The sequence below is a fragment of the Corythoichthys intestinalis genome, chromosome 2, assembly GCF_030265065.1.
Source record: "Corythoichthys intestinalis isolate RoL2023-P3 chromosome 2, ASM3026506v1, whole genome shotgun sequence".
Taxonomy (NCBI): domain Eukaryota; kingdom Metazoa; phylum Chordata; class Actinopteri; order Syngnathiformes; family Syngnathidae; genus Corythoichthys; species Corythoichthys intestinalis.
This window is the reverse complement of record NC_080396.1, coordinates 26333669-26349234: the sequence shown is the minus strand read 5'-3', so window position 1 is coordinate 26349234 and position 15566 is coordinate 26333669. Positions and strand designations below refer to the sequence as shown.

General features: G+C 38.3%; 1 protein-coding gene across 7 annotated transcripts in view; it reads right to left on the bottom strand.

The window, feature by feature from the left end:
• Positions 1-7276: 7276 nt before the first annotated feature.
• The window catches only part of LOC130908789 (striated muscle preferentially expressed protein kinase-like), a 77593-nt gene continuing 69303 nt past the window's right edge, over positions 7277-15566 (bottom strand). For all 7 annotated transcript variants that reach the window (XM_057824592.1, XM_057824631.1, XM_057824607.1 and 4 more), the window contains 6 exons: positions 14937-15525; positions 13732-13971; positions 13409-13632; positions 11802-11877; positions 11563-11712; positions 7277-8404 (listed from right to left, as the gene is read on the bottom strand). In XM_057824592.1, coding sequence (XP_057680575.1) covers positions 8167-8404; positions 11563-11712; positions 11802-11877; positions 13409-13632; positions 13732-13971; positions 14937-15525 — 1517 coding nt within the window. In that variant the 3' untranslated portion in view covers positions 7277-8166. The remainder of the gene's footprint in view (positions 8405-11562; positions 11713-11801; positions 11878-13408; positions 13633-13731; positions 13972-14936; positions 15526-15566) is intronic.

The following is a 15566-nucleotide window of genomic DNA, read 5'->3' as shown; positions in this document are numbered from 1 at the left end:
AAGTGCTTGTGTAGCGTATTTTGTTTCCACCAATATTTACCGCCAAAAAAAAGGTTGTTGAATTGATGCGACAAAAAAAGGGCAATGCAACATAAAATGGATCAAATATATAAAAGCAAGGAAAGAGTTGAGGAGGCTTATTTATCATATTTAGTTTTATGTGCTCTGATGGGGAGGTTCAGAACATCTTAGCTGTCAATGTGCACTTTGGACTTATATTTGTTAATTTTCTTATGATTTAGAAAAGTCAATGTTTGCGCCATCTTCAAAATATATTCCATTTAACTGCATAATATAAGTCATTTGTACTTATTTTTGTGAATGTCTGTTACTTATATCTTTATTATTAAAAAAAATAAATCAATAAATGTTTACATTAACTTCAATTTTAATATACATCCTATGTTCTTAAGTAGTTAAAATTGAGATTTGGCATTAAGTATGTGAGGAAATGAGGGAAAATAAAAATTAGGAGATGGAGGTTGGGGTTATTGCTGTTTTTGTTAACTTTTATTTTGCAAATCATTGAAAAAAAATACAATTTTGAATGAAAATCAGTTTTTGTATGTGTTATAGAAATAACTGTGCTAAAACAGTTTTCTTTGCATTTCAATAGTTTAAGAGGTTAGACACCCCTGCCCCCCGCCCATAAAAAAAATGAAAGGAAAAAAAAAAAAATACATAAAATTTCTGGCTCCGTGGCGACCTTCACGTCGGGGAGTTCCGGCAAGAAATTCTAGCCACTTTCACCCCTGACTGTCCCCTTATCCATTCAATTTCTAATAATCCATGCACAAAATGTAGAAATATACGGAGATACATTGCTGGCATTAGTGTTAAAACGTTCGGTAAGTATCACGTAATATTGTGTTACATTTTGCATTAAACTGATGAATTTGACATCATACGGTAACTAGTTATCATTCAGGGGTTCGCAACCCAAAATGTTGAAAGAGCCATATTGGACCAAAAAAACAAATATGTCTAGAGCTGCAAAAAATTAAAAGCCTTATATAGTGCTGAAACGATTAATCAATTAACTCGAGTGTTCGATTAGAAAAAAATATTTGAATTCAATTTTATTGTTTTGAATTTGAATTTATTGTCATTTGTCATCATCATCATCAACATCATCATCATCATCATCAGCATTAAAATCAACGTAAAACAAAAAAGAAGGAAAGAGGAAGAAAAGAAAGGGGAATATTTGTTTATCCAAGAAGATGAAAAGAGACATGACAAAGGGAACGGAAAAAAAGCCAAAGCTTATCGGGTCCCGTCCCCCTTCCACCAAGGTCGCACAAGCAACAGCTCATGATCAGTCCAATGACAGTCTAGCGCCTACTGTTCAAGAAGTCATTAATTTCCATGGAGATTTCACAAATAAATTTATGTAACTTTGATCAGTACATGTCCTTGATTGGTGAGTGGTGAAAGCTAGGGGTGCTTTGGAGGCTCGCATGTGTTGCATCCACTTTAGAAGATTTGTAGTCAGCATCCCATTAGGAGTTTAGTCATCATCATCTCTGGCCCGGTTGGCACGAGCGAGTCTCTCTTGATCACGCAGCTCCGCGTCAATCTTTGTGGCCAGTCGTGCGGCAGCGTCACTTAGCATTGCCTGTTCCTTCACTAACAGTGCCAACTGGTCGCCGTTGCGTCGAACGATCTCCACTGCGTCATGGAGTTGGTTCTTCATCCTGATCCTTGTTTCGAGTTTTCGTTTAGTATTTTGTTTAGGGGCGTTTAATTGGTTTATTTTGAAAATGTTTGAAGTTAGTTTTATTGATTAGGGTGGATACACTGCCCTCTGGTCTGCCTCATGGCTGAATCCAACTGCTCCCTGTTAAGACCAACGTAAGCTAAGTTTTTGTTTGAGCTCATGTTTTTTAATTCATCCGTAATTTCGTTTATAGATATACAGTATTTAGCTGTTTTTTTTGTGGGAATAGGTGTTTGAACCTTTTGTTAAGAGCAGTGAAAAAAAAAATTCTATTTTATAGCATTTAAGCTATCGGACTTTTGCTATGTAAGTTACCCAAATTGTTCTTTTGTTGTGCATAGGTCCTCTTTTTTTTTTTTTTAACACCATTTGAGGCTCAACTCAGGTATTTTAATTTTTGATGTTCCTTATCCGATTACTCGATTATTCGAAGTAACTAGTTCCTAGATTAATCGACTACTAAAATAATCGATAGCTGCAGCCCTAGGCTTATATAAGCCTTATGATGAAGGCTACACATGCTGTGTGTATCTATAAGAGCCTACTATATAAATGAGTAAGTTGGCTACAGATACATAAAGATCCTTTATGATTAAATCTTTGTTTTCCCTGCAGTGCATCCTATAGATAATGACGTACCACATGACTATTCTGTTGTACGATGTCGCCTCAAGTTTAACTTCATTACAATATTAATGAATTAGAAGAATATTTGTGTAATGTTTGTCCTCATCAGAAACCATATCAAAACAAAAATATATTTACCTCCCACATCGTTTTCCATTTTCAAACATTTTTGAAAAAGCTCCAGGAAGCCACTATTGCAGCGCTAAAGAGCCGCGGGTTGCTGACCCCCGCACCAATAAATTAGTAATAAATTCTCTCTAGTTATCACACCAATAACTAGCGTTCCCAATATCCAATACTGCACAGGTGTCAAACCGGTCCTCAAAGGGCCGCAGTGGGTACTGGATTTCATTCCAACCAAGCGAGATGAATACCTTTTCATCAATCTGGTGTCTTACAATTGTAATCAGTTGATTGCAGTTAGGTGCTGCTTATTTTAGCAGATACCTCATTGGTTGAACTGTCTGTGCTGGATCTGTTGGAACAAAGACCAGGACCCACTGCGGCCCTTTGTGAAATCGGTTTGACACCCCTGCAATACTGGGTATTGGATATTATTTTCCACATTCGGCAAAATAAAACAAAGGAATTCTTTTTGCTTCAGGTCAATAGATATAATAGTCCTTTCTTCTTTTGTCTTGTACTGTAAATTAACATATAGATATACGTAGCCATGTTGAGTTTTTAAAATGTTAAGAAATGAGATTGGATGAAGTTTTATAAGAGATATAAAAAAGATTGGATGAAGTTTTTAAAGAGATATAAATAAGAAAAAGACGCCCATGGCTCATAGGCAGAGTTTGACTTTGTGTGTTTTATTTTAAAGGGGGTGTTCAGAATTTTTGATATTAGACTTAATCTTCAAGTTAGCGGAGGTCGGAGTTGATTTCAACAAATTCCGTGCAGTTTGTCAGTTATTTGTTAGTTTAAGGGCTAGTTTAAGGGCTCCGGAGTGGCTAAGCTAGCGCGAGTCAATGGTGTCTGCTTGGTATTCCAATAGAAATAATATTAATAGCTCTAACAGAGTCAAATAAATTCAAAATTCAGATCATTGTTCGAAATACCTATGCGGCCAGAACAATGTCACTCCAAACTGTCGTAATTCATTTTATTCTGCAGGGCTGCAGGATTTTTTTTAGATGCGAAATCTGACGCAATACAGAGGAGTGCTTCGGCCACTCGTGCTCAGTCTGCCAGGAAGTCCCTTTCTTTTCCACACACACACAAAAATATCAGTGGTGAAAATAACGATGTTATATCACTCCGCCCTGCTTGCCTCGACAGCCTGTTCCCTGCAAAGCTGATGGATTACAAATGTTGCTGTTCATACTACAATTATTGACATGCAATGGTAAGTTTTAATAATTATATTCTTAAAACATAGCCAACACCAACACTATTAATTGCATGGTTCATCAGTAGACATGTGCCGATTACCGGTTTCAAGGTATTCCGTGGTATGAAGACGTCAAGGTTTAAAAACCTCAAAGATTTTCCGTCATACCGTCCCTAAGGTATTAGCTATTTTTTATGTCCCAAAAATGCATGGGGAAATGTATGTAATGAAATGTATAGTGTATAATGTAAACATGTTACGAGTCATACACATGTGCTTTCTGTGGAAAATAATTCAATTATTTTTGTTTTGATGGTAATGATGTTTACCTGTGGTCGTGGGTTTAGGCTCACCTAAAGGACTGCAATTATTTTAATCTTATTTAGAATTAAAAAAAAAAAAAAAAAAAAACCTCTACATTATACTTACTGTATATTCCAATTTGCTATTATGTTTTGAAGAATAAAAATCCTGTTTAATTGAAAAAAAAGTGTCTTTTTTAACCCAATATCTCAAAATAACACATTTTAGAGCTGTAATTGCAACACCATGATGCCGTGAAATTTTGGTTTAAGATTATACCGTCAGAATATCATACAGGCACGTGCCTATTCATCGGTGATTCTTGTTGTTTTTTTATTGGTATGCTAAGCAGGCACCATTGACTGCTCGGGAGACCAGAAACAAACACATAACTGATAAACTGCACGGAATTTGTTGAAATCAACTCCACCTACTAATTAAACCCCACTAACTCAAAGATTAAGCGTTACCTAAAAAAATCAGAACTTCCCCTTTAAATGAATTTATAGGAAACTCATTTATAGGAATGTCAACGCTGCCCCCCTCAATCTCCACCTATGCTACCGTATAGTGCAAAGTTATAGTACGTATAGGGCTCCGCCATGCAGTGACCTATAAATTAGAGGGTACGGCTCTTTCATTTTTACAAAAGCAGAAGACAAATACAGTGGGGCAAATAAGTATTTAGTCAACCACTAATTGTGCAATTTCTCCCACTTGAAAATATTAGAGAGGCCTTTAATTGTCAACATGAGTAAACCTTAACCATGAGAGACAGAATGTGGAAAAAAAACAGAAAATCACATTGTTTGATTTTTATAGAATTTATTTGCAAATCATGGCGGAAAATAAGTATTTGGTCAATACCAAAAGTTCATCTCAATACTTTGTTATGTACCCTTTGTTGGCAATAACAGAGGCCAAACGTTTTCTGTAACTCTTCACAAGCTTTTCACACACTGTTGCTGGTATTTTGGCCCATTCCTCCATGCAGGGCTCCTCCACGGATTTTCTATGAGGTTGAGATCTGGAGACTGGCTATGCCACTCCAGGACCTTGAAATGCTTCTTACGAAGCCACTCCTTTGTTGCCCTGGCTGTGTGTTTGGGATCATTGTCATGCTGAAAGGCCCAGCCACGTCTCATCTTCAATGTTCTTGCTGATGGAAGATTTGCACTCAAAATCTCTCGATACATGGCCCCATACATTCTTTCCTTTACATAGATCAGTAGTCCTGGTCCCTTTCCAGAAAAACAGCCCCAAAGCATGACGTTTCCACCCCCATGCTTCACAGTGGGTAGGGTGTTCTTCAGATGCAATTCAGTATTCTTTCTCCTCCAAACGCGAGAACCTGTGTTTCTACCAGAAAGTTCTATTTTGGTTTCATCTGACCATAACACATCCTCCCAGTCCTTTTCTGGATCATCCAAATACTCTGTAGCGAACCGCAGACGGGCCTGGACGTGTACTGGCTTCAGCAGGGGGACACGTCTGGCAGTGCAGGATTTGAGTCCCTGGCGGCGCATTGTGTTACTGACAGTAGCCTTTGTTAATGTGGTCCCAGCTCTCTGTAGGTCATTCGCTGGGTCCCCCCATGTTGTTCTGGGATTTTTGCTCACCGTTCTTGTTGTCATTGTGACGCCACGGGGTGAGATCTTGCATGGAGCCCCAGATCGAGGGAGATTATCAGTGGTCTTGTATGTCTTCCATTTTCTAATAATTGCTCACACAGTTGATTTCTTTACACCAAGCGTTTTACCTGTTGGAGATAGTCTTCCAAGCCTGGTGCAGGTCTACAATTTTGTCTCTGGTGTCCTTTGACAGCTCTTGGGAGTTTGGGGTGTGACTGACTGAGGGTTGTGGACAGGTGTCTTTTATACCGATAATGAGTTAAATCAGGTGCCAATAATACAGGTAATGAGTGGAGCCTCGTTAGACCTCGTTAGATGAAATTAGAGCTCTTTGGCAGCCAGTAATCTTGCTTGTTTGTAGGTGACCAAATACTTATTCTCCACTGTAATTTGGAAATAAATTCTTTAAACATCAAACAACGCGATTTTCTGTTTTTTTTTTCCACATTCTGTCTCTCATGGTTGAGGTTTACCCATGTTGACAATTACATGCCTCTCTAATTATTTCAAGTAGGATGAACTTGCACAATTGGTGGTTTACTAAATACTTATTTGCCCCACTGTATATAACATTATGAAATGTATCCCGTGAAAACGTGTTATGATATACAATTTATAATGTTAGTTTTGAAAATTATCACGTTGTATCATTATATGAATACACGAAACTGAACATTTTTTTTAACAAAACACTTCAATAAAAGTGAGCACTTTTTGTGTAAATTGCTTTTGCCATGAAAAGAAATGTTACAATATTACGCTATGATGGACATTCAATACAAGTATGTTCCTTTATAATTGCTAAAGATCAATGTTAAAAAAAATAAAATAAAAAAATACTGTACACATATTCTCCAATGTAGGAAACCAAGACCAGCAAGTGATCTTATCATTTCTTTTAACTGAACATATATGAAGTCAATTAACCATGTATTATACCCCAGGGCCGGCCATTTGGGGGCCCTAAGCAAAATAATGCTAAGGGGCCCATATTTTTGGCCCACCATTTCGTCATAGTGTACTGTGAAACCCATACATGCAATCCAACCCATACGTCCATTATTTGTATATTAATCAGATTTTGTTGCACTGCATACTTCAAACTTCTCACCCCAAATGATTGTCAGTACTTACAGTAGATAGCGCCAAACCTTTTTCTAAAAGAGGAAAGAAGGAAGAACTTTCATTTTTTTAAGCTTGTACTCAAGTATCAAAACTCACAAAAGTCAAATAAAGCAAACTGTAGTATACAAAATAGAATATAAATTTTAAAAAATCGCCAGATTGGGGGCCCCCTAGTGGTCAGGGGCTCTAAGCAGCTGCATAGTCTGCGTATAGGCTGGGCCGGCCCTGTTGTATCCACAATAACGATACCAGCAAAACCGTCAATTTTACATAATTTGTCCATGTTTCCCTTTATGTTATTTGTTTACTTTAGTGAGGAGGTTCTTTACTAATATTTAGCTTTTTTGTTGTTGTTGGATGTTGTTTTTTTTTCTTTTTTGCTGTTCTTAAAAACACGGTGTATTTTGAATGGTTGTACTTATGTGTAAAACACTTACAGTATGTACTTTGTATACGATAACATTGCATACTGTATATAAAAGACATTCAAAATTTGGGTCTTTCACAAAAAAAAAAAAAAAAAAAAAATAGGCAAATTGTACTTTATTACAGACTTTGTCTGGAGGGAGAAAAAAAAAAAAAAAACATTTCCCACATATAAACACAGCAAATTGGCACATTTACAAATCTCCAAACATTCATAGTCATATAAAACAGTGCTGCGAGAGAACACAAACACTTCCATTAAATGCTATTGTTTGGGTCAGAGTTTGTCTTGAAAAATAGCAACAGCAGTACTAAATGGTTGTTCAACTAACTCATCACGTGTGAATTAGAACCAGAAGACACATTACAAGAATTTTGGATTTTACTCCAATCTAGGCACTGACTGAAGATTTCACCAAGCTAATACTGAGGAACTACACCAATTAACCAGTGTGTATCCTACCTGTAATACAACCACAGATGCATATATTGCACCCTAAATTTTTGCAGTGTGATCCTTATCCATCAACTACAAACACACCTTTTTGTTTGCTTAAGTGAGTCGAAAACGTATTCAGGAATTTTTATATGCTCACACGCATGCAAATAAATTAACATGAAAAAAGTAAACAGTTTTAAAGAAAAGTTACATGGCTTTGAGATCTAAAATGAAGGTAAGTACAATTAAATAATCCAAATATAAATTAGCAGCTCAAAATATTGTGTATTCGCATGGGGGGTGTATTATATAAAATCAGATTGGTGATATTTTGTGATGACTGAGCAGATTTAGAATTTGTTTTACTGAAAATGGTGGATATTGCTGGAAATGTGCCGCCAGCCAGATAGTATGTAAGGATTAACAAATTATTTTCAAAGGTAAAAATCCTGTATGTACTGTAGATTTAAGAGTGTTTCTACTGAACGACAGAGCCGAGAGAGAGATGTGAGTGATATGAGACGTTTTCGAACCAGGAATTAAAACGTTACCACGAATTTCACTTGGAGTCAGGAACATGTGGCCCAGGCCCTGAGGACGGGAACTGGGGTGTGCTCTGGTAGTTGCGTAGCAGCACCTTGTGCTTCGTTGTGCTCTCAGCACGATGGCACTGCTGCGCCACCACAAATTCTTTGAGTTTCCCTGTGGTGAAGGTAAGAGTCTGTCTCCTCAGCTTCATCATGTAAGTGTCCTGAAGCCAGGCTTGTGTGAAGCAATCGCGTGTGGTTGGCCGGGCCCTAAACACACACACACCCAAACACGTTACATATTTGACATTGAATGGAAAAAATTCTGATAACTTCGCAGACACTATGGGACCCCAAAAAACACAAAGACAGTGAGATAATAATGTTGTTCCTTCATTCACTGCTACAGCAGTTGTTGGAAAAGCTTTTGGAACATATCTCTTAACATTTTAGCATTTGTACAGTAACTGGTGATGACTCTGGGTTTACAATAACTGTATTAGTACATGCTCAAGGCAGCCGCGACCAGTCTTAGAAAATGACAACTAAGACAATCAAAAAATGCCTCGACTGATTTAATTCCCTGAGAATGAATTGACCTGGATAAATGACGATATTCATAGGTGTTAGTACAGTACATAACAGTTTACTCTGTCAAGTGGGAGCAAGAATACTTGTTATTTCTTCTTTGCCAATTAGTAGGCTTATAATTACAGTTGTCCGATAATGACTTTTTAACCAATATCCCGATTTTGTCCCGCTCCAAATATCGGTTACCGATAACAGACCGATACAAATATTTGCAGTCGTGGACTTAACATATTATGGCTAATTTTAATGTGATGCCCTCTGGGTGCTTTAATGATAAATGCAACAACTTCCAAGTTTTTTTTTTTTAATTAACATTCCGTGAAAAACAAAAGAACAACTTCAACTAAAGTTATAGAAAAAGTGTCAATATTTTACCACTATTTTTATTGTTCAACTCCAAATAGTGCAAACATTACTTTTTGGCTCAAAGGCAAAGTGTCAACAAGGCTCTGCCATATCATATCACATAAGGCTGGCAAAGTGCTCATGGCAGCTTTAGTATGGTGAATGAGGTAAAATGTTGGAACATAATAACAAAAAAGCAGAAAATTCAAATATAACAAGCACAGTAATTTTATTATAAAAAGAAATCAACTTGATTTCGTGAACAGATTTGATGCTGCCCTTTTGAGGTCTGATATGGAAAATCAGTCACTATTATTTGAAATTATAAATTTTGTAATTCATTAGAATTAACAGCGGGATATGGTGTCACGAAGGGGTCGGAAGAACCAGTTGCGTATCGCAGACACAGGACTTTATTGATATTGACAGGCGTATGCTGGAACACTGACGACCTACTGAATGCTTAAGTTTTCATGCCTTATATACTATTCTAAGTTGTTCTTTGTGACACATTAAAGAGCAAACTGTCCTTATGATGGAAACCTTTGTGATGCATGAGTTTGATGCAATATGGTGGCACATGACAGAACAAACAGACTTTGTGATGGAAGCCTGATGCAATATCAGGCAATATGCTAGCACATAAGCGTACGTTGAGCGCACGTGACATATGGTTTCACCTTAGTCGGGACGCAAGTCAGTCTTATTTTTGACATGCATGGCCGTTTACATGGTGACGCTCCACGAATATGACAAATTTTATGTTTGCATTTATATGGTTCAGTCTTGGTTCAATCTCCATTCGAATGATGTCGCAATTTTGCGTGAAAACAATGTTGTATTCATGCCAGGCGCTAGGGGGCAGTGCAATCTTACAAGGCAACAACCACTTCCTTGACCTCAACCTCCTTAGCCAGGAAGACAACATACCCGCCCACCTGAAGGAATGGCGTCCACGCAGTTTTTTCTTTTGCTTCAAAATGCACAAAAACATGAACATAAAATATATTTGAATTAAAAATATTTATCTATATAATAGCAGTTAATTAAAGCCAACGTTCCACAATGTTTGCTGTTTTGAATGTTTACAAGCAGCGACTGCGCATGCCACAAAGTGACCTGTGCGAGTGCTGACGTCATCGGAGCGAGAGCGTTCCATTCATATGGTTAATGAGCAATCCCCGCATTCAAATCGTTCCGCTTTGGAGGCCAGAATCAAGAGTTTGCATCTTCGCATTCTATTTTTGCTGACACCACGTAAAGGCGAGGCAAATCCAAAACACAAGCATTACGCCTCGTGTCGTAGCGTCACCATGTAAACGGCCCATGTTTAGAGTGATGGTGTTGCCACTTGGAACACTAAACCCATGAGTCTGTGAACGAACCAATAGGAACGATGCGTCGCTACAATATTGAGACGCCGGATTACCCCAAAAGTGCCACTAGGGGGGACGGCAAGGTATTATAAATCCAAGCAGATAAATCCAGACAATGCAATGCCAATGGGTTTTTTGCACAGTTTTCTACTAATACATAATGTGTTTCATTACATTTCATAGTGACTATTTCTTTACTGTAACGCAGTAGCTATACAGTGTGTGATGAGTTTATAATTTATTATTTTTTATGTATTGTTCATTTTTTTCTGCACCATGATGAATGCAAATAGTCTGCTCACTTAGAAAAAAACCCTAGTATCTCCATTTGTGGACATGCTGAAGTTCTTAATCAAAGTGTAACTGCAGATTGAACAGTAGTATAAAGACAGTGGTCACCTCATGATCAAAAGATGCTAGCTTGTTTATTCCCTAAAGAGGCAAAGTTTGAATTGGCGCATAATCGATAACTAAAAACTGATGTTGCTATTATTATAAAAATGCTTACAATGGTCACCCTATAATATCAGACAACCCGACTTGTAACTTTCAGAACTGGGCCTGGTCTTGAGACCACATTTTTAGGGTCTTAGTCTTGGCTCAGTGTCTACTCCCAGAAGTTTTGTCTTGGTCTAGGACAGGCCGGCAGGGCAGACATGGGATATTTCGTCAAGACCAGCACTTCAACTTCATTCATGTGATTTTAAGGAAAAACACTTGTCAAAAAAGTACATTCAGTATTTGTGTTGCTGACATTCCACCACTCGTGTAAATAACAGCAACGGTAATAACATTTTTTTAAAACTGGTCTTGGGCAAGAATTGGTGATAACAAAAATATAAAAGTAGGGGGAAAAAGAAGAATTGGCCTCAGATGGTGTGGTCCTCAGCACAACACTACTCATAAGTACTTATCTACAATAAATCTACATTGCTCCTTCTATATCATTTTCTCTCATTGTCGGTTTGGTTTGAAAAAAAATCTTTTCGATGGCAACCACTCAGGGACAAAAGGGCAATACATGATTTCGAGAAAAACATTTTTGGGGCGCAAACGGAATTCAGGTTTTACACAATTGCAATTAATTATAAGCCCCTCTTCAGTGATATTTCTTACCAAGCGTAACTGCTGAGCATCTTTTTCACAAAGGCTGCGGCACTTTGGGAAACGTTGGGGTACAGTTTTGTTGGGTCAAACTTTGCCATAAGGATCTTGGATTTCACACGCTGAGGATCTTTGTCATCAAATGGAAGCTGCCCGCTGAGCCTTTTGTGTGTGGGAAAAAAACAATTTGTTGATTGTCATTGTGTTGAAAGTGGTTCTGGTGATATGCAGCATTTTGATTTATTACTCACATGATGTAAGTCACAACACCAATAGTCCAAATGTCTGCAGGAGGCCCCACTACATCGCCTTTCACAACCTCTGGAGCTTTAAGCACAAACGAGAAGGGTGAAACCGCATTATAAAAGAATTGACATTTATGTCAAGTCCTTCAGATCAAACAGAGACCTCAAAAACAAGGTGTCTACCGAACCATGATTTTTGGTCTTCGGGGTTTCATGCTTAGAAAAAAAAAAAAAAAGACAAATAAAACCTCTTCCTCTTAGGGTCACTATGACTTTACCCAGGGGCGCTGCCAGGGATTTTGGGCCCCATGAAAAGATATCAATTTAGGCCCCACTACCAGTGCCGGGCACACAAACATATTTAGAGTATCAACAACATAATTTCCTGCATTCTGGTGAATCTTTACACACTAATCTGTGCATTTTCTGCATCAATTTAAGATGAAAATATTTTTATGTAAACATACAGCGTATATAGAGCAATAATGAATAGACTGATATCATCTATAAGAAATGTACTGAAGGCCATCTTTTACAATCTAAATATATTTTTATTAGGAATATTCTCAAAGCAAATACCATAATGAATGACTTAGAATAAATAATAACAATAAATAAATGATAAATAATGTTTTGTTTGAACTTTAACTATACTAAAGTATACGTTACAGTATACAGTATACAACTGTTTCAATATGAAGAGATTGCTAAGGGTTTGCCTGGTGTACTGATTAAATGTAAGCTAAAAGTGGAGCAAACACTAGCTAGCAAACAATTACAGTATTACATTATGGAGTAGGCTTATCTGGAAACTCGCGATCTCCACTATAGGCTACAGCTCCGATGCGAGGTCCTTTGTTAACAAGCTAAATTCAATTGATGACAAACTAAATTCAATAAATTCTTGACAAACTGGATTCAAGCCGATTTTAAAAAAGAACATTTCCACACCAACGTTCAACATCTGTGGGATACCAAAAAATGCCGTCATTATTTGGAATTCATGTTTTTAAATAGGTGAATGTCGCTCATTAATGCCAGGAAAATCCTGTATTTCTTACGGAGTGAGTTGGGACCTCGCTTCGGAGCTAAGATAACAGGTTAATTTTCAGCACTACACAGACACAAGACTCCAACCTTCCTTTGTGAAGTACTTTGTCACATCCTGTTGGCCTTTTCTACCCATCTCCAGTTTTGCTTTTTTAACTTTCCTCTTTTGAAAACATTTCTGCAGTACCGCGCTCCGCGCACTTTGAGTCATTGACTGGTGTAAATGTGCATCGTTGCTCCCGGTCTGATCAAAGGAAGGGCGGACCAAACCATTTAATGAAAATACGGGGGTTTGTGGAGTGGCTGGCAATACATATGCTCTTTGGGTGTTTACTTTTTGCCAAAAACAAAACAAGAAAATGAAACCCTTCGTTTTATTCCTATTAAAATTATAATGATTTATATTTAAATTTGCAAACGATTATCTAATGTTCTAATTTTTGTGGACCCCCATCAGGGCATGGGCCCTTAGAATCAGTATCACTTTTCACCCCAAGATGCGCCCCTGACTTTAACACACATAAACAGGTTTGACCCTGATGGAGATGAACGATTTTCCACACCCATGTATTCCAGTGCAACTGCAGTTAGGTTTTGCTCCTTGAGACTGAGAGGGTTGAAGCTTTGAGCACTCCCAAAGTCCGTGATCTTGATGGTGTTGAGGTTCGTCACCATGATGTTGTCTGGTTTTAGGTCCAAGTGGAGCACCCGTCGGTTGTGTAGGTACTCAACTCCTTGAAGGATCTGGACCAAGTAATGAACCACATCATCCTCAGAGTAACGGAACCTGTCATGTAGAGTTAGAAGATGAAAAAAACAAAGTACAGTAACTGTGCACTTACAATATGTGTATGCTACAGTTGCAGACTATGAAACACCTATGTACCTGTCTATGAGGCTATGCAGCAGCTCTTTGCCAGTGCAGTATTCAGCCACCAGCACGACATAGCGTGGTGTGACATAGGCCTCGTGCAAAGCCATGATTTTTTCATTGTGCAGAGACTTTAAGATCTCATACTCCTTCAGCACTTCCTTTTTGTTCTCTTGGCTGTAGGGAATTATTTTGGCCATGTACATCTTGCCTGTGGCGTTCTCACGGCACTCACGGATGACTCCGAACCTACCTCTGGCAGAAAAAAGTAGGAAAGGAAAAATAGAAAATAGTAGGAGTATACTGAAAAGATACAGTATATACACAGTAGAGTATGTTTAGCTACAGTGCCCCCATAATTATTGGCACCCCTGAAAAACATGTGTTTTTTAGCTTCTAATATTTTATTATTATTTTTTTTTTTAAATAATATGGGACCTTAATGGAAAAAAATAGAAAAATCCAACCTTCAATACAAGTGCATTCATTCAGTGGGGAAAAAATCCCACATAAAGAAAAAAATTATTTGACATCAAATAATGTGTGTCACAATTATTAGCACCCCTGGTGTTAATACTTTGTACAACCCCCTTTTGCCAACAAAACAAGGTCTGGGGACTGAGATGGCCATGGGAGGAGCTTGATTTTGTGTCTGGTGAACCATTTCTGTGTAGATTTGGCCATATGTTTAGGGTCATTGTCTTGCTGAAAGACCCAGTGCCGACCCATCTTCAGCTTTCGGGCAGAGGGCAACAGATTTTGATTTAAAATGTCCTGGTATTTCAAAGCATTCATGATGCCATGCACCCTAACAAGGTTCCCAAGGCCTTTGGAAGCGAAACAGCCCCACAGCATCACTGACCCACCCCCATACTTCACAGTGGGTATGAGGTGCTTTTCAGCATGCGCATCTTTCGTGGCACGCCAGACCCACTTAGAGTGTTTGTTGCCAAAAAGCTCAATCGCATTAATAATAATTGTGACACACATTATTTGATGTCAAATATTTTTTTCTTTATGTGGGATTTTTTCCCCACTGAATGAATGCACTTGTATTGAAGGTTGGATTTTTCTCTTTTTTCCTATTAAGGTCCCATATTATTTGAATTAAAAAAATATATATATTAGAGGCTAAAAACACATCTTTTTCAGGGGTGCCAATAATTATGGAGGACACTGTATATTAGCCAATATTGTACATTAAATGATTTTCACTCCACCTGGATTTCTCCTCCAGGAAGGTGTAGGGTTTCTGTGGAACCCCTTGGCGCAGAGCTGTCGAGTGCATTAATGGTGTGCCTCTGGTGGGCGTGGAGGTCCCTTGACCAATTGGGCTCAGGCTTGATACCTGGAGCACTTTGGGGGAGAAGGATGCTGGCGATGGGGCCATAGAAGCTATGGTAGTGGGGACATAAATGGGCGTTGAAGCAGGTTTGGTGGGACTTGAAGGAGGAGTTACGATGGTGGTTGGGGTCTGGGTCATAGGAGGCACAACGTTGACTGGACTTTGGAGCTTGGCTGCTAAAAACGGTGCAGAAGGGAGTTTGTAATTTATTTTTGGAGCATCCTGGGTATTTGTTATTGCAGATGGCAATGGCAAGGTTGCTGTGGCTCTGGAAGCCTCATTGAATGATGGCAATACTGCTGGAGGAAAAGATGTGGTTGATGCAGTTGCATTTTCATGCCCTGTCATGGTAGCTGTGGAGATGGTCGTCATGGATGTGGATGAGAGGAGGCATGATGTGGTCACCAAAGGATCAGTTATGTCTGCAGTCTTAACAACAGCCAGCGCGGGTAAAGCCACTCCAGCTGAAAATACAAAAATACAACCTTTTTACACAAACATCGTA